This window comes from Eleginops maclovinus, chromosome 7, assembly GCF_036324505.1.
Source record: "Eleginops maclovinus isolate JMC-PN-2008 ecotype Puerto Natales chromosome 7, JC_Emac_rtc_rv5, whole genome shotgun sequence".
In the NCBI taxonomy this organism is placed as follows: domain Eukaryota; kingdom Metazoa; phylum Chordata; class Actinopteri; order Perciformes; family Eleginopidae; genus Eleginops; species Eleginops maclovinus.
In genome coordinates, this window is record NC_086355.1 from 10,433,633 (window position 1) to 10,457,186 (window position 23,554).

The 23,554-nt window shown below is 38.6% G+C and overlaps 5 protein-coding genes across 10 annotated transcripts in view; 1 reads left to right on the forward strand and 4 right to left on the reverse strand.

Moving 5' to 3' along the window:
• The window catches only part of uggt2 (UDP-glucose glycoprotein glucosyltransferase 2), a 36,053-nt gene extending 33,696 nt beyond the window's left edge, over positions 1–2,357 (forward strand). For 3 of the 5 annotated variants that reach the window (XM_063888477.1, XM_063888480.1, XM_063888482.1), the window contains 2 exons: positions 292–457; positions 623–2,357. In XM_063888477.1, coding sequence (XP_063744547.1) covers positions 292–457; positions 623–648 — 192 coding nt within the window. In that variant the 3' untranslated portion in view covers positions 649–2,357. The remainder of the gene's footprint in view (positions 1–291; positions 458–622) is intronic. The other 2 variants (XM_063888478.1, XM_063888481.1) reach the window with 1 other exon arrangement.
• Positions 2,358–2,649: 292 nt separating this feature from the next.
• On the reverse strand, positions 2,650–12,905 carry dnajc3a (DnaJ (Hsp40) homolog, subfamily C, member 3a). Its single transcript, XM_063888483.1, has 12 exons — positions 12,651–12,905; positions 11,821–11,931; positions 11,598–11,722; positions 11,266–11,340; positions 9,286–9,438; positions 8,987–9,168; positions 8,608–8,727; positions 8,171–8,276; positions 7,955–8,075; positions 4,655–4,787; positions 4,285–4,433; positions 2,650–3,198 (listed from the first exon to the last, which is right to left on the reverse strand). Exons 1-12 carry the CDS (start codon positions 12,730–12,732, stop codon positions 3,050–3,052), a joined length of 1,506 nt encoding a protein of 501 aa, XP_063744553.1. The 5' UTR covers positions 12,733–12,905; the 3' UTR covers positions 2,650–3,049.
• A 277-nt stretch (positions 12,906–13,182) lies between these two features.
• On the reverse strand, positions 13,183–15,004 carry LOC134867709 (claudin-10-like). Its single transcript, XM_063888487.1, has 5 exons — positions 14,629–15,004; positions 14,361–14,522; positions 14,194–14,275; positions 13,965–14,072; positions 13,183–13,868 (listed from the first exon to the last, which is right to left on the reverse strand). Exons 1-5 carry the CDS (start codon positions 14,858–14,860, stop codon positions 13,676–13,678), a joined length of 777 nt encoding a protein of 258 aa, XP_063744557.1. The 5' UTR covers positions 14,861–15,004; the 3' UTR covers positions 13,183–13,675.
• Positions 15,005–16,439: 1,435 nt separating this feature from the next.
• cldn10l2 (claudin 10-like 2) lies at positions 16,440–18,932 on the reverse strand. Its single transcript, XM_063888486.1, has 5 exons — positions 18,379–18,932; positions 17,544–17,705; positions 17,364–17,451; positions 17,129–17,236; positions 16,440–17,017 (listed from the first exon to the last, which is right to left on the reverse strand). The coding sequence occupies exons 1-5, from the start codon at positions 18,608–18,610 to the stop codon at positions 16,825–16,827; spliced, it is 783 nt and encodes a 260-aa protein (XP_063744556.1). The 5' UTR covers positions 18,611–18,932; the 3' UTR covers positions 16,440–16,824.
• A 176-nt stretch (positions 18,933–19,108) lies between these two features.
• Positions 19,109–23,339, reverse strand: LOC134867710 (claudin-10-like). Of its 2 annotated transcripts, none has more exons than XM_063888488.1 (5): positions 22,977–23,339; positions 20,182–20,343; positions 20,007–20,088; positions 19,819–19,923; positions 19,109–19,700 (listed from the first exon to the last, which is right to left on the reverse strand). In XM_063888488.1, exons 1-5 carry the CDS (start codon positions 23,188–23,190, stop codon positions 19,550–19,552), a joined length of 714 nt encoding a protein of 237 aa, XP_063744558.1. In that variant the 5' UTR covers positions 23,191–23,339; the 3' UTR covers positions 19,109–19,549. The 2 variants fall into 2 exon arrangements, with proteins under 2 accessions (XP_063744558.1, XP_063744560.1); XM_063888490.1 differs by lacking the exon at positions 22,977–23,339 and adding an exon at positions 20,876–21,578.
• Between the last annotated feature and the right edge of the window lie 215 nt (positions 23,340–23,554).

Here is a 23,554-nt window from a genome sequence, read left to right on the forward strand (position 1 = left end):
TCTGTAATGTCCATGATGCACATTTAGGAGACATTTCCACAGCAATCCTGTAGTCTCCTAAACTAATTTAGAGAATTACTGGACGGGCTCTAGCAGATTGGAATAGGAAGCATTGTTTCATTGTGGTAGTTCAGACACAAGACATCGGCTAATGTCCTTTTAACAGAATTGGAAATCAAATTAGGTTAAAATGCTCACCACAGAGAGTGCTGGGAATGACAATACGACTTGTTGGGAGGAAGTGGCCCGTGCGGTGTGAGTGATGTGTTCCGCCTGCTTTCTCTGCTGCAGTGCAATAACCCAAAGACCAAGGAGCCCAAGCTAACGGCCGCAGCACGGATTGTGCCTGAGTGGGTACAATATGACAACGAGATAAAGCAGCTGCTGAGGCGGGTTCAGGGACAGGAAGACACAGCGGCGCAGAAACACACTCCCTCTCCCTCGCAACACGAAAAAGGTTTGAGAAATAAAATCATCTATTCCCGATTTTACAAGAATGAAAAGCCAAATGATCTATTCCACACCTGTATGATTAACCTTTTTTCCATGCAACCTTTTTGTCTCCCACCACTGTGCTCATTTTCATTATTTCTCTCCAACCTTCTCCCCTACCTCTGCGCAGTAGACAACCAGCGTGATGAACTTTAGTGCCTGCCAGCACCGTCCTGGCGAGGAGAGGCAGCACCTTTTGCACGCAGCCCACCTGTGAAGCTTGACAGACAATTCCATCTAAACATAGCCATGGAGCGTTGCATCCCCAGCAGGGTGTGATATTTTTCAGAGATGCCATATCTGCTTCTGCAGTCGTACAAAATGAACACGTATTGTAAGTGTTACCTGCCGACTGGAAACTTTCAGTGCTTTCAGCACTACAATAAGGTCTTGGTTAAGATGTGATTGCCCTGGAAAATGAAGGAACTGGACAGACACTCGCAGACCTCTGCCAATGCAAGAAATTCCATAGTTGAAAAATAATTAGTGATCCTGCCCCACCCTGCTACACCCTTCCATCACGTTTGATTTACACCTGGCATGTAGTCAATGATGTAATCATGCTGTCAAACAGACAAATCAACAAACCAAAAATAACTTCAAGGCGGAGGTATCAATGAGATGAGGTCAGTCAGAGCACTCATCAGACGTCTGTTTGGAAATAAAAATAATATTGCACTGATAATGTATGCAAGAATCATAGAGAAGGCACTTTTCTTCTGCTCTTTGTGTTCTGTTTTTTAACGGGGAAAACTGTTTCATAAAGTCACTGCATTTGGGTATCAATTTGACATGCCAAAACCAAAGTTGTGATAGACATAAAGCTGGTCTGCTTTAAATGTCTTACTGAAAAGTGTTACATGAGTACTTGGGACTGTGCTTTATTAGTGGGTGTATTTTTCATTTTTGGTAGAGGGTAGGGGAGGGTTTTTTTTTTTTTACCTTACCTCACATCTTTTTTAGTTTCCCCTGCATGATTCATAAAACAGGTTCCCGAGTTCATACTTATTGATCGTCTCTATCTAGAAAATCATGTTTCCACTCAACTGTCCAGTCATAACAGAAATCTGAACCATGTGTCTGAATATAATACTATGCACGCTCAGCATTGACCAGTATGAACAATTCTAACTGTTATTTATATTGGCTGATGCTTCAAATATTTGATGTTGAAATTCAAATGAATTTTCAGGCTATTTGTTTTATTTCAGGGCCCTGCAGCAGCCACACATCTGGAGCCTGTTCAGCCTCACACAAATTGTTAGCTGAAATTCCTAATAAGTGAATGGACGTCTTAATGTTTTTGTTTTATTGGCCATAAATGTGTTTTGAATACTTGTTGGATGGGTTTTCCCTTTAGTTTGGTTAATGTCAAAGAGAGGTTCCAAACTAATAAAAGCTGGTTTATAAAATGACAAAGATTCAGCCTTCAGAATTGTCTTGCTGTCCCTTAGAGGAGCAGTGAGCACAAACAATTTAGTTTGTTAAGCCCCGCCCCCTGAATAGCAATTATCCAATGGCAAGACCTCGAAGCCAAGGTGTGGATCAAAGGGTCTTCACTTGCACACCAGAGGTCATGGTTCATGGGTAGATTTAGGATTTTAACTTATTACAGTATGTTTACATCTTGCGTACCTTTAGCTTCACTTCGTTGAGTTTTTAGAAGTTACTTTCAAATATTTGAATTCCACTTTGAACCAGTGTTTTTGTCTCAGGAATACAATGGGTGATGCTGCTCAATCAAAGCCAACTGTCGTTTTTCATTGTCTTAAAGCCACTTCAAATTGTTCACTGTGCCGTGTCAGAAACAAATGTTTATATTTCTGTCTGGTGGAAAAAATAAACCTTTCCTACAAATCCATCAATACTGAATCCTTGGTTTAATCTGTGGTCCGTGGTGTGGTCAGAGGATCATGCTCTGTGCAGGCTACGATCGATAAACTTCCAAACCCTTTTTTTCTTGCCATAAACCCTTACACCATGTGAAAATACATTTATGTGGAAAAGAATCCGTTAAGATGACTGTAATTTAGAAAAGGTTAAATCTGATGAAGTACTTTTTCTAAGAGGCATTTCTCAAACTAGCTCTGATCCATGATGCAGTAAAGTACCTCGCTGACCTTTCCATACAGCAATACTCTTAGCCGTATATCCAACTTAAGGTACATAAATATTTCTTTATTTACAGTACAGAAAAAACTCCATTCATATAAAAATAGCACTGTACCTATGTACAAATTTAACCGTACGAATGGATGTGTATTTTAGTGTACGTGGAGAGGATGTCAGAATCAACTACTTGACATAAAGCTGCTTCACACATGGCAGATATTTGTTAGCATAGCAACAGTCCTTCCCCAAAAGGAATTCAAAGTTGTATCATTCAACAACAAAAATGCATATTTAATTAAGGTCACTGAATTAAAAGTCACAATTTGCTCCACGTGTTTTGAGAGACTTATGACAACCCTGGCACTCCTTAAGCCAGTGATCGCCCTTTTTTAAACGGGGAAGAAAATACGAGACTCTGCTCCAGCCGTGCTGGACATGAGCTCCCTCAGTTGAAGTTGAATTTAAAGTTGAAGGGTCCGGAGCCGAATGGATTGAAACCCTGAAAGCCTTGATGGAAGTGCTGATGGTGAGGACGACCCTGCTGGCTCTCCGGATCCATGGGGTCTTCCCCCTGGTCAAACTTGGTTCTCATCTCTGTGAAAAACACAACATATCAGAGACAGACAATTTCACAAAATAAAATACACTTATATTAACATTTGAATAAGAAATCAAATCTTTCTAGGAGTTAGTATTACAATAAGCGGAGTGTCTATTTGCACCCAGGTGAAAAAAGCTACAACACAGGTACTCACTTTTTACTCCACCCTGCCCCAAACCCCCTTCCCGTTCCCGTTCGTCACATAATGTAGTAAAGCGCCAAAACACGCTCCGAATGTCTTGTCCAAATTTGAGAAGGCGACATCTTTTGTTTTGTTTGTTTGGTGTGAAGGATCCAAATGTATAATGTAAGATCAAATAGAGGCCTTTACAAAAACCATATGTTTCTCACTGTTTGAATAATTTAAATGAAACGGTAATAAACGCAGAGTCGTTCTATGATGAGCCTGATGTAACTAGCTTATCCAAATTGATGTAGCTAGTTCAGCGAAGTCTAAAAATACAGAGAGATATTAGAAAGAATTAGATGGATTCAGAACATAATCAAATGTATTGCTGGGTGTAAATAGCGCTGTCTATTATGGATACCTGGGTGCATGTGTCTCTGCTATGCTATATACACCCCCGGGTGTAAATAGCATTGTTCACAATAGTCAATGGGGACAAATAGTGTCTGAATTATTAGGTTTGGCCTGATTCAGTTGAAGGAATTAGGCAAAATTGCAAGCTCACATTACTAATGTCCCAGATGGATTACTGGGATGTGTGATTGCTAATTATAACTCCGAAGAGACATGAGTGTGAACTGTAATGTTAAGGTGCAACATGTGAATAAAACCAACTACAAATATTAGATTTTGTATTATAGTGAAATTAGGAAGTGAATAGTCCCACACTAGGACTGGGAAATTATGCCTACACTATAATCTAGTTCTGTAAAATTGTTTGGATAAAACTATTTACTGAAAAATGGAGCCGAGTAAAATTATAAGGGTCTCTAGATACTTGAACAAAATAGAAACTAGTGAGCCGTTCACCGCAGCCCCTAGGAGGCCTGGCATTTACTGGAGACTGACAGCAAAACTTTCCACTGACTCTGCAGAACACACAACTTTTTACCTGGGTCAGTGAGAACCTCTTTGGCCTGAGCGATGTCTATAAACTTCTTCTCAGCCTTCTTCTTTTCTTCTGGGTCCTGGAAGTTGTCTGGATGCCACTGTGATGCCAGTTTCCTGTAGGCTTTGGTAATCTCCTTTTTCTGTGCATTTCTGTGACAATGAGAGGGGGGGGGGGGGTTGAAATTCTGGTTGTTAAACAGTCCCAGAAGAAACACAAATAGAGTTCTGATGCAGCCTTGCAGTCCATTTATCATAACACTTAATAACACCCCAATTATTTTCATATTGATCCTATCCTTCCCTGAAATAATTCCCTATCTGGAAAACACCTTTTTTTAAAGAAATACATTATCCAAAACTGGAGTGCCCACCTCTTGACTCCCAGGATCTTATAGTAATCCCTCTTGTGGGACTGTTTGAGAAGTCGCTGAGCTCTCTCCAGGCCTTCTTTTATCTGCCGGTCGTTCTCGCTGTGTTTTGCAGCAGTCTCATAATCCTCAATAGCTGGAAAATAAAAATGGAGGACATAATTATTGCTTTCTCACCCAAAGCAGCTAATGGGAAGTTAAGTACAGTATTACAATACAGGACAAAGAAACACAGGACCTTAAGACCTCATTGTAGCAAGCACCCATCCTGTTAAAGCGTCTACACATTGCACAGGGTCATGTTGTGTCTGAGCCTTCAATTAAAGGATGAACCAATCATATTTCACACCAGCATGTACATGGATCAGCTAACAATAATTGAATTATATTTCAATCTGTGCCTTAATCTCCTCAATTCAGCCGTTGTGACGCGGACATTACTGTGGCACAAGTCTATATCCACTTCCTTTTACAAATGATTTTGAATGCTGGCACAGTATCAATGGCTTCATGACTTACAGTAACACTGAAACACTTTGATGACTCACCAAAATAAGAGACCTTTGTTAATGTTAGCAACCCAAGAGAAGGCTAATAGTGTACAGCAATGCTATTAGCTTTGTCAGGCTGTACAGCGCACAACGACAATGCTATGCTGGTGTTTTGCAGCATGGTAATCATTATAACTATATTTAAAAAAGCATGTTATTAGCATGTTATTATGCTAACATATGAATGTTTAGCAGGTACGATTCTGATTCTAAATGTCTTAGTTCAGCATGATTACCATTCTGTCTAAACTAGTGTTTAAGCATGCTAACGTGCTAATGCTAACTGTTTAGCCTATCAACCAACATTTGCTAATAAGCACTAAACACAAAAATCTAATCTGGTCATCAAAATGAAATGATTATACATAGCATTATTTGACCATTATTTGTGTCCTTCCTCAAAATGCTTGAACTCAGGCTATTAAAAGGAGCCACTTTCTCGTCCTCCCCTTCAGATCATGTTGCTGCAGCTCCAGGCTGTTTGTGTGCGCATGTTTGTGGGCTTTGAGGCTTGTTTACCCTGTGAGGCGTACTGAGGTGAATTGAACACCCATGGGTACTGACACTTTAAAAGCCCACATGAGGTCTAGGATTCCAGCCTGCTGATGCGTTCATGCCATGTAATGACAACATACACAGTGTGTTATTTCTCTCTGGGGTTGACCGGCCTGGAGAGACAGTGATAAAAATGGAGGGTTGTTTTGGACATTTGTGTACTTTTTCATTTTCAAATACGATATGTTAGGCAGCTGCTGTGTCCTCTCATGTATAGTAAAACTAAATGCACATATTTGTGTTCTAAAAAACATGGTAACATAATATGGGATGGATAATGTTGATGCAATTTGCTGGTTTTATCAAGTAAACTACATGTCAGCTTGTGCCTGCAACGCACATCATGTTAGCTTTGATGAGTAATGTATCATTTATATTCTACTCTACTCTATAGAAATCTATCTACTTTGAGTAAAAATGTTGCTTTTAAGAAAGCTCCTCATCAGACAAGAAAGCCTGAGGGCACAAAGTGCATTTCTTGATGCACCCCGAGTCTGGCTCGTTCCTCGCCTCTACTAGTTTGCTATTCTGGTGATTCACTCTGTGCCACAATTGTAAAATTACACAAAGTCATAGTTTAGCCCTTCAGAACATGTTGCACTTTTCCTGGTTTCATCTTCCCTGATTTATTTTGGTCCCAGATAATGTGACATTGTGAACATCAAAACCAATTTGAAGGGAGGAGAGCTAGTTACCTAAAGCTAGCTGTTAGCAGTCCTGTTGGCTCTATAAAATAACAGTTAACCAACTCAAAGTGCTACATTATGATAAGTTTCATCTCTTGAATGATGCGTCTCAACACATTTACTTATATATATATACACTGTGAATACATACATTCCTTAATGTTGCATTTGCCTTTTGCTTCTTTGACCGGCAGGCGGCCGCCCTCCTTCACCTTTCACACTACTGTTACTTGATGTTTCAGGTTGTATTTATATAGGATTATACATTCTATACATTTTTTTTCCAAATGCATTATCCAGTGTTATTGGTTAGTATGAAATCAATACTCATCAGTGAGGATAGGAACCAGGTTTGGACATTATATTGGCATCTGTGCACATAGGCACTGAGAAGGCTTATATTACATTTCAAACTTTATTGACAGAAAACATGAAACGTAAGCAGGGATTTTGAGGAAACTATGGATAGAGACTGGATATACTGGCTGTTGGATGGGGGTGGAAGAACATCATGTGAAATGACTGCCACGACGCCATCTATTCCTCAACTGTATGAGTTTCTGTGCGTGTGTGTGTGTGTGTGTGTGTGTGTGATTCTAACCACATCAATGGGACAAATGCTCTGACATGTGATTTTAGTAGTTATATGCTAACCAAATTCAATTTGGAAAGCCTGTTTAAAGACATTTATCACACACATTTATCTACACATTTTGTTTATTGTTCTTATTTAAATTCAAAGTAGATTAGGTGATGAACAGAGAGATTAAGTTAAATGAGGATTTAATTGGATGTTTATCCGTTCCTTATTTGACTGTATGCTGCCTGACAGCATTATCTTTGGATGTTTACATTAAAATTCCATTGACATTTCTACTTAATTTCACAGTAAAACATTTTGCAGGGTTATAAGGACCCCCTGTGGTAGACTCCTGCCATTACACCCCTGTACAGTTCATGTTTGGGGGGTTAAATGTAATGTATAATGTTTTATTGACAGGTGTTCCATTATTGTTCAAAATATGTATGTAATCGGGGAAGACTAAAAAAAGGAAAAAGCTTGAAAATGATCACAGCTGAATTAGCAACGGCTAAGTAGTTTGATCAAAACACTTTACCCTCCATGACAGTAGGATTTATTGCAGGACTCTGTATTACACTGCATTAGGTATAACCAGGTTTACTGAAAAAAACTAGTAACTGTGAAGACCTCAGTAACTTGTTGTAAACCCCTCCTCACAGAAAACTTCAAAAATTGGGAGCTATTTAAAAATGTAAATTATATTTGGTGTGAATAAATCAATACACTTTGTTTACAAAAATATGCTGTTTTCATTATTCTGTCCATCTTCAACAATAAGACATAGTGCACATGAACTTTCACTTTGTCAACTGAAAAGATAAATTCCTATTAAAGGTTAGTAGACTCAGCAGTATGTAGTCGAGAGTGTTGAATACCCTGACTAAATAAATACATCCCAACCACATACAGCTACATCTGACAGGCTTACCTTCTTCATACTGTTCCTCCTGGACGTAGGCCTCGGCTCTGTCTTTCAGCACGTTGACGTTCTCCGGGTCCGACTTGAGGACTTCGCCGCACACTGAGATCGCTCTGCTGGCCTGCTGGCCCTGCACATCACGCCAAGACAGCACGCCGGTTAGATGGACTATTTAAAGTCAAAGAGTGAGGTAATGCGTCTCATGGAAGCAGTAAGGGGTCTTACCTGTGCCAACGCATGACACATGCGCTCCTTGGCAAGGAGAGAGAAATGGTGCACGTTGGGCTCTGTCTTCATCACGGCTTCATATTTGCTTACTGCGTCTTCATACCTGAAAGAGCAGGAAGCAGATGGGTCTTTGAACAACGCGGTGTGACACTGTTAATAAGGCAACGTGGATCCGTACGCCCACAAACACCATGCTCTGTTATGCGCTGTTTAGTATTGTAAACATGAAATCGTATTCATGTCACATATGACATGACATCCATTCAGAATGGGATGGGATTTGCATGCTTGTTTATCAAATTGGAAAGTCAGTGCTTGAGGGATAGGAAGCAGTCATGTTGCAGCTGATGCAATCCCTGGTATTTAGAGGATATTTTTTCTCTATTTAGAGGGATATACAATTTCTCCTAACACACACACACACACACACACACCTCTGCTCTTGGATGAGTTCCTCTGCAGACCGGATTTGTTTGTTGAGCTTCTTGACCTGCTTGTAATGGCTGTAACACTGTTTGTGATCGGGATCAAGCTTCAGGCACTCGCGCACCTCACTGCAAATCAGACGAGAGGAGGAGGGTCATAATAGGGAATTTCCATATTACCTGGTGTACCTGAAATATTGCCAACTAATAGATAGATAAAAGATAACTCACACTTTATTAGAAATAGAATTGTGCCATGTTTTATTCTCAGAGAAACCCTTCATAATGAAGTCATCTCATAGGGACACTTGTTAAATCCTAGCTCTTACTAGCCTTGTCACAATGTCTGATACTTATGCAGTGTCACAAATAAAGGATTGGGTCTTACTTTAGGGACATCTCATGGTCTCCAAGATTATAGTAGATGGTGCTGAGTTTGTAGAAAGCCTGGGTGTTGTCACTCTTTAGCTTGGAGGCAGCTTTGAGGTCACTGATGGCTTTCCCCATCTCTCCCATTTGAATAAAACACTCAGCTCGCATCTCACGAGAGGTCACATCCCAAACGCAGGTCTGTAGCAGGCAGATGATATCTCTTACAAACTGCAGCGCAACTCTGCAGTAATGATGACACAGACAATGTCATGCTTTCAGGAAAATGACGCTACCCCGACAAGATAGGTATCTTACCTCAATGATAGTGTCAAGCTCGGCTGCAGCTGTCACATAATCCTGGCTCTGGAAGCTCCTGCGGGCCTGAGCCACCAGTCGCTGAATTTCATCCGACTTTGTCAGCTGACTGTGGGCTTCTTTCTCTTCTTTGCTGATAGGGCTGGAATTCAGCTGGAATATTGCAAAGCAAGACATTCAATTACACACTTGTGATAAAAGTAATTTAACTGAAAACAAGTTAGAGTGACTTTGGAAAACTGTATTCAGTCCTTTAACACCATATTCTGATTTGAGGTTGTTCCTTTGCCTCTTCAAAGCATTGCCTATCACAGCATTAGCTTTACTTAGCATTCCCTAAACCAAACACCTTATTATCACCCTCATCATAGAGATCGTCATATTTATAAGAGCAATCTCAGCTAACCACACATCCTTTACAATTGCTCAGCATAGTAAAAAGTGCAGTGCATTAATGTGCATTAAGCTTGGCCAATGCTGGGGACGGCTGAAGGACAGCACTCACCTCTTGCCAAATGCTCTGACATTATCCCTGAAAATATTGCCCATTTAAAACTATACAAGATCTGAGACGGCCTCTCCTTGCCTTCTTGATGGAGGAGTCATCAAACAAGAAGACAAGACTAACCCTTAAGCTTCAACTAACATATAATAGAGGTTTTTTATTATTATTATGTTTTTCTGTTTGTTCAATACAAATACATATAAAGTAAAGGCCCATCACATGCCCTTGACACAATGTGACCCATACATTCACATCCTTTTCCCTTATAGAAGATAAACTGAACTTTTGCCTACATCATTACCTCACCTGAGAATACTGCAGCTTTAAATGGAATCCAAGAAGGAATAGTAGATATAACAAGGGCATGTAGGTCTTCTGGGAGGGTTCTGTGTGAATATGGTGACGCTAAAGGAAAATGCATTAGCATGCTCCAGGCTTTATCCTCAGGATGCACCTTAAAGATCATCCCTGAGGGACTAAATTAGTGTTCACTGGCAATTTAGTAATAATCCACATGTTTTTAAATAGATTATGGATGCAGGGTATCCCTTTTAATGAAATCTTAGGTGCATCAGTTTTTCTCTTGGTAGCTGATTTTTTAAAGTCTGTAAAATCTGTTCACAGCTCCTAAATCTCTGATGATTTCAACCTCATAGCACAACTGTACAATATGTATATTTAAAAAGATCCGAATAAACTAGGGATGCACCGATACATCGGTGAGATATCAGCCGGTTAGTCCTATTTACCACCATCGGCACATCGGTAAAATAAGGTGACATCACCGATGGCAGTCGCCGATGTTTATGTTTTGGGGGGGAGGGCGCGCGTCTCCTCTCATCTCCTCTGTGAGGAGCTGCTGCTGCACGCTGCACATGCTGCAGGACTTCCGCCCCGTGTAGCGGCTGTCTGCAGTATCGGTAAATTAAATCCATTCTTCAGTGTTCTTGGGAGGCCGTTAGGGACTTTGTGACTTTGTTATACTTGCTGCTACTCTCGTTAACTTCCTGTAACTTACTATGGCTCACTCAACCTCTCTCTCGCTCTTCGACATGCACACACAGTATCCCCACTCTCTCTCTTAAAGGGATAGGCTGCCTTAGTCTGCATTATTCTATTATTACAGTTTACATATTAAAACATCGGCCATCAGCATCGGTAAAATTGTTATTCTTAACATCGGCATCTGCAGACATTTTTTCAATCGATGCATCCCTAAAATAAATTGTACCCACTGCATGAAACAGAAGTCAACATAAATATCCTCCACAACTATAAAGCTCTTAATGATGTAATTAAACTTATTTCACATCGTATAGAAAATATTTGACACTGAGCTTTCATTCTTGAGTTAGTTTCCCTATCATCAGCATCAGATCAACACTGACACCTCCTGGTGATCACTGCTTATATACCAAATTCTGACTTCTCAGTGTTGTTGCTGTGGAGTTTACCATGGAAATTCCTGTACTTACCACTGTCTTAAAGTCCTTCTCTGCTTCATCGAGTCCTCCCTGCTTCAGGAGGAGATTTCCCCTCTGGAGGCGTGCCTGTCAAGAGAGCGAGAGGACTTGTTTTGCATAAAGTACAGATAGACTTATCACCACAGCTGACATAACTGACAAGTTTCCCAGCACATCTGTGTGTCTTAACTATATAATTTGCATGTATTCAATGTATATTGTAAATGCAAATATATCAACTTTCTTCCACATTTTTTAATCCTGTTTCATGCAAAGTTCTGCATTCTGCACTATGAAATAAAACACATAATTTCAGACCAGCTGAGGTGAAAATAGAAACTCACAGATGTGAAGTCTGGTTTGAGTTCAATAACTCGGCTCAAATCTGGCAGTGCAGACTTTGACTTCCCCATCGCTAGAAACACTGTGGCTCTCCTGTAGTACGCCATGTAGTTCTTGGGGTCTCCGTCTGACATGATATCAAAGAAAGTGTGGTTAAATAATTTTTGAAACATATTTCCAGTTGTACAAAAAGTTAAACCTCTTTTTCAACGCTCTGTTACTTACCCACAGCAGCATGGAAATGAGAGAGAGCATCAGCTAGCTGGCCAGCAGCTAGTAGTTTCTTCCCCATCTCCATATGATTGTCCACACTCCCATCCCTGCCACATTTCACTCCTGAAAACAACGGAAAACTGAAATGCTGCAGGAAGTGGAAGAAGTGCTCAGATCTTGCACTCAAGTAAAAGTAACAGACTGTAGGAACACTCTGTTGCAAGTATAGGTCTTGCAATCAAAATGTTTCTTGAGTAAAAGTACAAAAGTATCAAGTATAAGTACAGAGTAGCAATACATGAAAATACTGTATCAAAATGGTATTCAAGTACAGTACTTGAGTAAATCTACTTAAGTTACTTTACACCACTGTATTCTGCAACACAATATTGCCACAGAGCAGTAACTACAATCCAGTTGTACATTCTTAATGTAGTCACGTTCATGCCTCTGACATGCGGTACCATTTAGCATAACTCAGTAGCGTTGAGTGACAGATTACTTTGACATGTAGGCTAGGATAGCTAGCTGTCATACTTTGTGAGTTAACGTTAGGTCAGCTTACACCAAGACAATAACATTAACAGGCTAACAGTTGTAAAAGGTGCAATGTTTCGTGTTTGATCACGTGAAGGTTAAAATGTGTTTTTACTTATTAGCTAAAAACGGTAAACAGAAGTGATAAGCTAGCTCAATGTTAGCCAACTGATATCGATTTTACTAGCTAACGATACCCTTGACATGAACCATAAACCGTTGCTATGAGTACATGAAGGCTGTCTGAACTGTTCAAAGTTATATGCTAGTTGCCAAGTAAAGTATAAAGCTATTCAGCTCCTTACCTTCATATCTCAGGTCAATCAAAACAAGAACATACGGGATGTAAGTCAGTACTTTGTGAGCGACATGGTCGATGGAAACCATGGTTAGATGTGCATCAGAGAGGTCCAATCCCGCTATGTTCTACAAACTACAGACGACCTTATTTTAAGTAATGTCTCACTTAATTCTCCACAGTCCCATGTGTTGATTGCTATCGAGCATTGCTTTGCCTTTCCCAGTCACTCACAGTGGGGAGAGAGAACGAAAGTGGCCGGTCGTGGGGGACTGTGATTGGCTGGATTGTTTGGAAAACCCCGCCCACCTCTGTTGGTTCAACTGAGAGGAGCCACGGCAGCACAAGATATGTCATCATTTTTTGTGTGTGTTTGTGTGTATGTTGGTTTTTCTACATTTGTGGGTCCCACTCACTGCAGGATGAGGCAACTGTTGTGGGGATCAATACACTGATTAACAATTTAGAATTTAGATGGAGACATTTTTGTAGAGGCCTCCCTGATGTACATGGTGGTTCTAATTAAACATAGGATTACATTCAAGATTCAAGGCTTTATTATATGCATAGATGCTACAGTGTAGATATGGCAAGGAAAAAACCAGAAAAACCAAGTACCAGGCTCCTCCAACAATGCAACATGAATATAAGACATAAAACAAATAAAACCAATACAAATAGTGGAGGAAAAAAAACAAAAACGTATGTCCCATTTAAAAACATTTAAAAAGTACTTCAATCCTGATGAGTCTTGGTGAAACGATGTGTAATTCATAAATATTCAACGTTTTGTTTTATTGCAATCTCAAAACATCTGACAATACTTATTATGATAATATAATAAATATATATTGTTCAAACTTCATTTATTTATAAATAGTTCACTACAACAGCAACATACCGAAATAACTAAAACACATGTTTTTGGACACATATGAATGTATCTGCTGTGGAATATATTCTATAATTTTAAATAAATCTAATGATAAAGCCACCCATATATTTCAAATTTGTTCAACCTTTGAAATAAGATCACACATATGCATTTGTGGCTGATGTCTTAGTGGTAGAAGTGATCCCAGAAATGCTGCTCCCTCTACTGCCACTGCTGGTCCTTGATTTTCTTCCCTCACTTGTCACTGTAGTTGCCATAGACGCAATACTTTTTTTTGATGGAACAACTCTGTAGACCTCAGGGGACCGGTAGTCAGGGTGTCTTTTAGAACTGTAAGGTCCAGAGCCAAGAAATAGATGGTTATTATTTGCTGCAAATTATCCGATGATGGAGAAAAAAACTAAGTATACGGTGGCAGTCTTTTACCTTGAGTGGAACCCTTCCCGCCCTGCAAAGATACTGTAAATAAGGCCTCCAACAACAAGTAAAGTGGAGCCTCCCCAGCCAATAAAGACACCAACACCTATTTCAAACCTAGCAGTAAATACAATAAAAGTGTATTAATGTACATTTCTTTTTTCATAGATTCATCTTGTAAATGTTGATATTTGAAATGAGTTTGTAGTTATCCATATCACTTAGAAATGGTACGTACTTCTGAGCTTTGTAGTTTGGGTCCTGAAATTCTGCTCTGATTTTGTTTCCATAATAAGAGAAAGCGATCATTGAACACAGACCTGAAATATTAGGCACATATTAATCTTAAAATGAATAATATAGTTTATTGTTAAATGACTTAAATAGGTCTATGTAAAATCTTACCTCCAATAAGGTAGTTCATCCCACCAGCAAAGGTTACTCTTGCATTAACAAGTTCTGATCCCCCAACTTTAGTGCACTTCATTCCCACTAGGACCAGAACTGATCCAAAGAAAGCCAGGATAATGCATATGATGATGAGAGCACGGCACATATGTATGTCCCCTGTCCAATGACAGCAAAACATAATATTATGCATACATGACAATATTCAGTTACAAAAGATTAAGGATCTTGTTCATTTTTTATCATCTTTTATCATTTTACTTACAATTTAGTGCAAGCATTGATGGAATTCCTTTGCAGTCAGAAACTCCAGTTGAATCAGATATACAATCCTTCCATAGGTTGGAGAAGTAGTTTGAAGTGGTCAAGACTATGCTGTCTACCTCAGACCATGTCCAGATCTCTGTGGGCATGGTGGAGCACACCAGGATCCATCCAAATACACAGACAATAAAGCAGCCAATCTCAACGTACATCATCACTGTCCTGTAACTCATGCTTGCCTTGAAGTCGAGTCTTTAGACAGAGAAACAGCAAATACTAGCGATGGCACAGCAGTTCTTGAACACTGCTGAAACTGCGCACTGTGTTTCCAGCACTAAAGGGAACACACACACAAACAGGCCCAACTTGGTTTGTGTACATCATCACATGCTATGCCTTGAATTGTGATTCCAATGTTTTGTGACAGTCACTTAGGTCATGTGTTTGTTGTTAGTATAATACACATGAGCCTGCCATCATCGACAATTCCACTGAATAATAAAAGTTAATTAAGAATATTTTATTTCTATATTTTTATTGTTAAAATAAAACTTAACATGCAATAAAAGCTGTCAACTCGGCTTGGAACAAAACTAAGGGAGGTCATACCAGGATTGAGTTCATATACAAATATAATTGTGCATACCTTAAATGTGTTCTTCATGTTAGTATCAAGAAATAATGAGCGCAAAACATTTCTGTCCTTCAGACGGAAAAACTAAACAAATGCGTTGCACTCACTGCCTGGTTTGTGAAACAATGAAATGACAAGAAGCTGATGTCCTTGTTTTTTTTTTATGCCTGCCTCAATAAAAGTGCACTTCATCTCAAGAAAGCAAAGATGTATATGAAAGAGTTAACTCGCAATAAAGTTCTAGGACTACGTTTGATTTTTCTCAGAAAGAAAAGAAGCTGATGTAAGAATGAAATGGAGGGTATGATCTTTGTTTAATGAGTCTTTATAACCTAGGGGTTGATTTGGATGAATGGAAACTTTTGGGGTAGAGGAGACATAAATTAGCCATCTAATACTCAAATGACCATGTTCAATTTAACAACTCTCGAACAAAGAAGGAGCATTTTATGTGTTCAACATCGCAGAAATAACAGATCATCCAGTACATGTCACTTTTCTAAGCTCTAGACATTGTTCTCTTTTCTTTGTGTAGGTTGATGTGCACCTCTTTTAGTTGGCATATAACCTATGATGGGCATGAGGTCCAATACTTAAATTAAATAATGAAATGATGCCATTATAAGGGAGTACTTTGTTAAAAGTGGATTTAAATGCAACCCTGGTTTTTTTCGGCAACTTTGAAATGATGAACACATTAATTAAGCAATAATTATAAAAACCATTTATAAAAACTATGTGGTGCTCAAATGGCCCATTCTGCAAAACGAGTACTTGTTCCTTTGGTATTTAAGGTACATTTTGATGCTCATACATTTGCACTTTTACTCAAGTATAATGTGGAATGCAGGATTTGACTTGTGACTGAGTATTGTTACACTGTACTGTAGTATTGATTTTATTAAAGCAACTAATCTGAATACTTCTTCCACCTCTGATAATACATGTGAGGCAACCAGCATGGGTTCAGTTTACGCACCACTTAGACCTTACCTCACATGCTGGTTTAAGGCAGAGGCAATGGTATTCACACACACAACTAAGAAAAGCATTATGATTTGCTTAAAACAAATGATATTTCTAAAAATATACCTCTGGTAAAACGAATGATAAGGACTGTCATAAACAATATTATATAACATTTAAAAAATACAGTAAACATACAAAAATAATCCTCATAAGGTGAAAATGTCTTGTTTATTATATACATATGATTAGATATTCAAGTAACATTGTATGTTCTTTGTGTGAACCTTAACAAACACAAATGATGAGTAAACACAGGACAGTGTATTTTAAACAGAGTAGGACCTGTTTTACCAAAACAAAACATGAGATTTGCATTCATACAACAACAACAACAACAACAACAACAACAACAACAACAACAACAACTGAATCACAATTACACATGGTGCACTAAAAAGAAAAATGTAGGTTTTTCTTATTCTGTCCGTACATCATATGCTGATTGCTATGACTCTCATTTAGAGCTAACATGACTTGTGAAGTTTGCAAGTTTGTGTTAAAATAAAACTGTACATAAAAAAGAGTTTTACCCTACTATACAAATGCATCTCTTTCTGAGATTTTTGTGGGTGTTGTCTTTGACAGCTTAGAGATTCTGGAGCTGTTGTACAGTCGTGAGCCCATATAAGATTCATACTGCATGGGTGGTTTGTAGTATCCGGTGTACAGGGTTCTTCCTCTGGAGCGAGGGGCCATGTATGTTCCTCCTCCATATGCGTATACTTGACTGAAAGATCAAACATTGCCAAGTTAATAAGATGGTAGGACAGCAGCTGTGACTTCAGCAGTCACAGGAAATGAGTGAAGATTGATTATTGAATTTCATTTAATTAAATACCTTTCAGAGCAAATTACTCGGTAGACTGTAACAGCGTAAAACACAGCCCCTAAAAAAATTAAAAAACATCCCACCAATCCTAGAAATATGGGAGGTCCTAGGTCATACCTGGAATTGATTCAAATGGAAGACAAAAGTCGTGATGAATTGTGCATACTGTCCATATTGTAAAAATGTTCTACGGAATTGAAGCAATACTCTTATAAAGTTTAAACTATGATGAAAGTCAGCGTACCGTAAGACTCCTGGCTCAACAATGGCAGCAAAGGTTGTTCTTGCAATCCTGTTTATGTATAAGCAGTAGGCAGAAAGATCTGACACACCTGCATGCAGAGGTTTCATGGTAATCAGAAAAAATGATGACAAAACATTTCTTTCATTTTCAGAGGCAAACACGTGTTTGTTTTGTACTCACTGCCAGCCACATGAAACACTGCTCCAGCAAGAAGAAGTTTGTCCTTGGTTTTATCAGCTCCACCAATAAAAGTGCACTCCATACCAAGAAAGCAAAGTACTATTGCGAAGAACCCAAGAGTTAACCCGCACATTAGCAATCCTCTCACTCCCTGGATATAAGCTTTAAGAAACAGAAAGAAATAGTTCAGGTTAGAGACAGCCTTTCAATTCTCTCAGACACAACATAAGCTAGAATTGTGGATATCAAAATCTCCTAAACTATATATTTCAAGGCTTTTAATCCAGTTAATACAATGTATAAACTACACTACTATCACATTTCTGACAAAATTATGAAAAGTATTTTACATTATTTTGTTTGTTTTTATCAGATTGACTTCTAACACCACAGCAATTCATGTGATTTTTTTTTATCAACAGGAGGCACTCAAAGTAAGGGGACAATGTTAAATCATGGATAATGTTATGCCTAAAGATGGGATGACAATAGCACAAGTAAAAAAAATCCAAAATCAGCGTACTGACACAGTAATGTTATTTACATGACAATATCTAGCTACAGTTAGCAACATTAGAAGCAAACATTAGAAACCAAACCAAATGGTCTCACTAGATCAAATACTGCTGCACTGCAATTAACTTCTAGACAAAGATTGTGTTATTTCATCTTTCAAAAGTCTATTAGTCTCACTTCAGGCAATGGTGTTTCTCAGTTTTATTGAGACCACTTACCTTTAATTGTGCTCTGCTATCAATTATGGGTCTGTTTATCCTTCTGTTCATTCAAAGAGAAAGACTTATCATATTGCTAATGCAACATGTGGAGAACTTACCAGTGACACTCCAGAGCACGGGGAAGTCTCTACAGTTGGTGACAGCTGTGGAGTCTGTGAAACAATCCTTCCACAGGTTGGACCAGTACCAAGCCACTTTGATGATAAAGGAGCCTCCTTGTCCTCCTATTTGGGCGATTCTCCAGTAGTCCATGGCCATGGAGCACAGAACAAACACCCATCCCAGTGATGACATCAAGAAGCCAAGCACTTGGATCAGTCGTTTTTTCATTTCTGAAATTAACAAGGTTTCTACCACTCAGTCGAACCTTTGTGGGGAACTGGATGATGAGTGGTTTCCTGTTTCAGGACAGGGTGACATTGTGTGTTTGCCGCGTGCCATTGGTGTTGATGAGGGCTCAGTGCAATTGGTTGAGATGTTTACTGTCAACTTTCTGGAGTGTGCTGACTGCTTTAGGTAATTCAACTCTTGTTTTTTTTCAGGTTTTTATCCATCAATGAATGGTAAAAGTACATTTTATTTGTATTAGTTAGAAAAGCCCATTTTTATTTCACACATATTTTTAGGATTACATGTTATGATTTCGTCACACCTTTCTATAAAATTGATATAAATCAGATAATAACATGATACTGTCCTTTCCCGACCTTCTTCAAGATAGTTTACAGTATTACAATCCTAGTCTCAGGAAAATCTGTGTTTTAAATGTGTATAAATATCTTCATAACAAATTAACTTCCAGTTAAAGATACAACCAGCAAAAGGAAATGTCTTAAACACCCTTTATTGCCAAATACATAAAAAAAATTAAAAAAAGAAAACATTTGCAAAAGTTAGATTATAAAATCCAATCCCTGACCAAATGTTTTTTGGGGGGATTTTGCCTTTATCATGGTACATAATTCTAACATTCAATGTGCAGCAATATGTACCTGCCAAATACAGAAGTTGTCTGCTAAATAGAAAATATACATTTCTCAAATTCAGAGAGTAAACTGTAATATACTACTATGAACTATGGACCCCTGGAAGAAACAGTTACACTTTTAAACATAAATCCTAATGAGCCACAGATTAATATTAGCATATATCAGTGCTTTTAGACAGAAACCACCATGTTTCAGTGTGCTGTATCTTTCACATAGTATAGAGTAGATATTTTAAGAGTCATTAGTGGCGTCAACTTTAAGTGTTTGATATTCACATCCCTCAAACATAAACATTCTTATCAAAGTGCTGCATCCTGGAGGAGTTGCTGTAGTCTGGGGGTGGCCTCGGGTTTACAGGCTTTGCCTGCCCTCTCGGGTAGGAGGAGATATGAGAAGCAGTACCTTTGTAAATATAGTTTGCCTGACTGTGGCTGTGAAGAGACAGAAAACAGATTCATCTTCATAATTCAAACACTTTTATGGCTAAACTATATGAAACCATACATATATACAGTATCATTTTAATGTTATTAATAACTCAAAACAAACCTTTTGGTGAAAGAACCTGCGATGGAGAAACAGAGCATGGTGCCTCCGAGGATACAGAGGATAGAACCTGACCAGCCAATAAAGAGAGCAGCTCCAAGTTCATACCTGCAGACAAAGACTGATGCTTAATGATAATTTAATTGGCAAAGTTAAAGTAAAATATTCATTGGCTGACAGTCAGTTCTTACTTCTGTGCAATAAACATTGGGTCAAAAAACTCTGATGTAATCCGATGAGCATAGAGGGAGCATGATGAAAGTGAGCAGATGCCTAAAAAGAACAGGAAAGAAAAGGGACTGTAATTATATAAAAATGAAAAAAAACGAAAAACAAATATTATATAGAAAATGTAACCATACTTACCACTTAAAAGGAAATTTACTCCAGCAAAGCAGGCAATCCTGGCTTTGTTGTTGTCTGTTCCTCCGATTTTGGTGCATTTCATTCCAACAAGAGCAAATGTGGAACCAAAGAATCCCAAACAGATGGCTGAAATCATCAGTCCTCTGCAAGCTTGGATATAGCCTGAAAATGAATAAAATAAAGGTCAACTTCTGCTCAAAGTGTTCTTTGGTTTTGCATTTCTTCTACTTTAACCCCAGCACACTGAAAGGTCAATTGGTTATTGACCTCGTGATCAATAAACACATATAGCAAGGAAAACAATTTGTAAAGTTTCCCTAATTGTTTTCAGACACTTTGCGGTTACTATTCTGGTATAAAATGTCCCATTCAGATGTGATTTTGAGGCAAAGATTACCTTGGAAGTTAACCCCTAAAACCAGTCAGCCGGTAAAGAAATCGCCCGAGGTTCATAGTAAATCTCCTTTATGGCTTTCAAGCCTCAAGAACGAGGCTAAACATTGACATATTTGGAGGTAAATGAATTGTTCCTTCAAAAATAAGCCTTAGGGTAACTATTAGTCCTGAGCGGCAATGAGTTTCAACGAGAAGGAACTGAGGTAGAACACTTATGTGGCACAGTAATCAGAAAATAAAACCAAACCTGATTGACCAGAAAACTAAGAATCAAATAAGAAAGGGAAAAATGGCCGACCATCCAGTGCCAACATCGAGGGAAAGTCTTTGCAGTTGGAGACTCCGGTTGAATCGGTGACACAGGTCTTCCACAGATTCGACCAGTAGGTAGCTGTAGTGATAACTGTTCCATCAAGGGAAGAAACCTTCCAGTAGTCCGTCGGTAAGGTGGAGGAGACCAGCACCCAGCCCGAAGTGCTTAAAATAAAACCCACTATCTCCTGAAACATGCTGCTTTTTCTGCAGAGAGGACTCCTCCACTCTGCTGTGTGACGACCAATTAGGTTAGTGAGACCTTAAATTGATTAATGGTTCCCTTGCTAGTAAAGCTTGTTTAAAATGTAGCTGAACTCTGCACTACTAAGTTCAATGGATCGGCTGTGATTGATAGTTAATGTGTTGTGGACTGTTATATTCCGTAGGAGGAGTTTGGCTTTAAACTTCCAAGTGGCCAATGGTCTATTTTCATCCAGTGCACGTCACTGTGACTCGCTGTCGTAGAGGATGTGGACTGAATGTTCTGGATGTAGAAAGTATTGTGACGACATTAGTAATGACTTTTAAAATTTAAGCAGCTGTGGGCATGCACAAATTATTTTTTTGCTCTGTGTGATCTTTTACTTAGAGCAATACCGCTGTGTAGAAGTACTCTGTTACAAGTAAATGTTCTGCTTTCAAAACTGTGCGTGTACAAAAGTACTAGCATTAAGGTATGCTTAAAGTAAAACTTCCTGTAATTATGTATGCATTACCAGGCTTTGAATAATAATAAAACATGATAAATGGTGATTATATCAGGCTTTAAAAATGCATCTGAATCTTCACATATTTTGGATTATTTGGGGAATTAAAAAAAAAAAAACGGTTCAAGAAACCAAAGATACAGAACAGTGAATTTGTCAACTTCAACCTTTAACCTTTCACTGCCACCTACGATTAATACACACCAAGCAAAGCAGTTACTTCCTGAAAGACCTAAAATAGACACAGGATGTAGATAACTTATTAACAGCATGTTACCCACTATGATGTCCCAACCATCAGACGAAGCGTTCTGTTACATTACAGAGAAATACATTAGTCAACTGAGAAAAAGCAAAGTTATTCATATATGCTACTTTACAGATAAGAAGCAAACAAGAGGGAAAGGAATCAAAAACTAATTCATTGAGGGTCTTCTAATTGAAAAAAGAGCCCCATCTGGTGGCATTACGCCGTATAATGTTACAATCTGTAATTGCTCTGTAATTTTTTAGGTATGCCGAAAAACACCATCTTCCTGGATTAAGTGAATGCATAGAGACATTTAAATTAAGCGTATTTCATTTTCAAATTTAGTTTTAAAGACAGGGAATTGGAATATGTTCAGCAATGTGAATAGATCACATATCGAATGAATTAAAGGGGGGACAAAACTAAGGTAATTATTTGAATCGAAAGCAGTCTGACACTTATTTTTTTCTCTTACTGGTTTGATCCTGCCCACAACTGGTCTTTGAGTGTCAACTGTGACAGTGACACTCCCAGCTTGACATTTCCAACAAAGGATTAAACATTTGCTGCAGTTAATGCCTGAGCCATAATTTGGAACTGGAACTTGGGAATTTTTATTTTGCTAATCCTAAAATGGAACAATATTTTTGACTTTAATAGTTTGTGATTTATATTACTTGATATTTTTTCAAACAGATATGTTTGAACAGCGACACAATCGTTTTTTTTTAAAACAAAGATAATTTAATTATCTCCTTGACAAATTGACAAAACACTTTCAGCGCCATCCTCTACTAGTGATAATTAGTAACAGACTTTAAATAAAGATTTGTTTGAAAGCACATCACTTAAAAATGAATTATAAGTATTGTGAAAGACTACGTCATATATTAAAAAGTACAAGTTTTGAATTAATTTTGCCAGCAAATGAATGGTTGTCGATATAGCACATATATGATTGTGAAACCAAGGTGATACAGTTGTTCCTGTGGCCAAGAATATTTAGATTACACTGTGTCATTAGGCATAAGGACCATTTCGTAAAGCACCTCCACAGTATATCCCCTGCAGCAGAATGAGAACAGACCAAATTGGTTATTTTGACGCTGAAAAATTCGGGACCTTACCTTCCAGCTTGAAAAAAGTATGATGTGGTCTGCAGTGAAGCGCTCCAATGGCATTTCCAGCACAGTTGTTCCAAAGACCCTGGAGCACCCATGTTGCTGTGATGACTGAGGATGCTCGGCTGGTAGCCCTCCATTCGTTGGACACTGTGGCAGCGATAGTGGCCCCCAGCCCGGCCAGGCCGCTGAGAAAAGCCAGGATCTGCAAGCTTGACATTTTGAGCTTTAAGATATGTTTACAGTCTTTTAGCAGATTCAGGAAAATGAGAAGAAATAAAATGGCCCCAGGCAGGCAAATTACACCGTGGACATGTGTTTCATTGAGATCATTAACAGACAGGACATCTTTCCAGTGTCTCTAGTGGCGAAGGACGGACACAGTTTGAAAGAGAAATGGTCAGGTAGTATGAGCTGTCAGTTAGTCATTACATTTTGGCAAGCGGTATTTTAAACGCACGTTTTGGTCTACAAATAAGGTCAAGTACCATATTAACATAACAAAAATAAGGGAGTAATCATTAATCCACACAAGAAGAAGAAATGTGACAAAGTCCAGTTACTGGTTCATCTATTTCTGCATA

Excerpts from the sequence above, each read along its gene's own strand:
- dnajc3a (XM_063888483.1), bottom strand. The coding sequence starts at position 12,732 with ATGGTTTCCATCGACCATGTCGCTCACAAAGTACTGACTTACATCCCG. Across the intron at positions 8,728-8,986 it reads GACCATGAGATGTCCCTAAA|TGAGGTGCGCGAGTGCCTGA; the intron begins GTAAGACCCAAT and ends TCTGATTTGCAG. Across the intron at positions 8,277-8,607 it reads GAACTCATCCAAGAGCAGAG|GTATGAAGACGCAGTAAGCA; the intron begins GTGTGTGTGTGT and ends CTGCTCTTTCAG.
- LOC134867709 (XM_063888487.1), bottom strand. The coding sequence starts at position 14,860 with ATGAGTTACAGGACAGTGATGATGTACGTTGAGATTGGCTGCTTTATT. Across the intron at positions 14,523-14,628 it reads ATCAATGCTTGCACTAAATT|GGGACATACATATGTGCCGT; the intron begins GTAAGTAAAATG and ends GTCATTGGACAG. Across the intron at positions 14,073-14,193 it reads CCAAACTACAAAGCTCAGAA|GTTTGAAATAGGTGTTGGTG; the intron begins GTACGTACCATT and ends ATTTACTGCTAG.
- cldn10l2 (XM_063888486.1), bottom strand. The coding sequence starts at position 18,610 with ATGAAAAAACGACTGATCCAAGTGCTTGGCTTCTTGATGTCATCACTG. Across the intron at positions 17,706-18,378 it reads CGTGCTCTGGAGTGTCACTG|CTTATATCCAGGGAGTGAGA; the intron begins GTAAGTTCTCCA and ends TGTTTCTTAAAG. Across the intron at positions 17,452-17,543 it reads AGTGTTTCATGTGGCTGGCA|GTGTGTCAGATCTTTCTGCC; the intron begins GTGAGTACAAAA and ends CTCTGCATGCAG.
- LOC134867710 (XM_063888488.1), bottom strand. The coding sequence starts at position 23,190 with ATGTCAAGCTTGCAGATCCTGGCTTTTCTCAGCGGCCTGGCCGGGCTG. Across the intron at positions 20,344-22,976 it reads TACTTTTTTCAAGCTGGAAG|GCTATATCCAAGCTTGCAGA; the intron begins GTAAGGTCCCGA and ends ATTCATTTTCAG. Across the intron at positions 19,701-19,818 it reads GCAGGTTCTTTCACCAAAAG|CCACAGTCAGGCAAACTATA; the intron begins GTTTGTTTTGAG and ends GTCTCTTCACAG.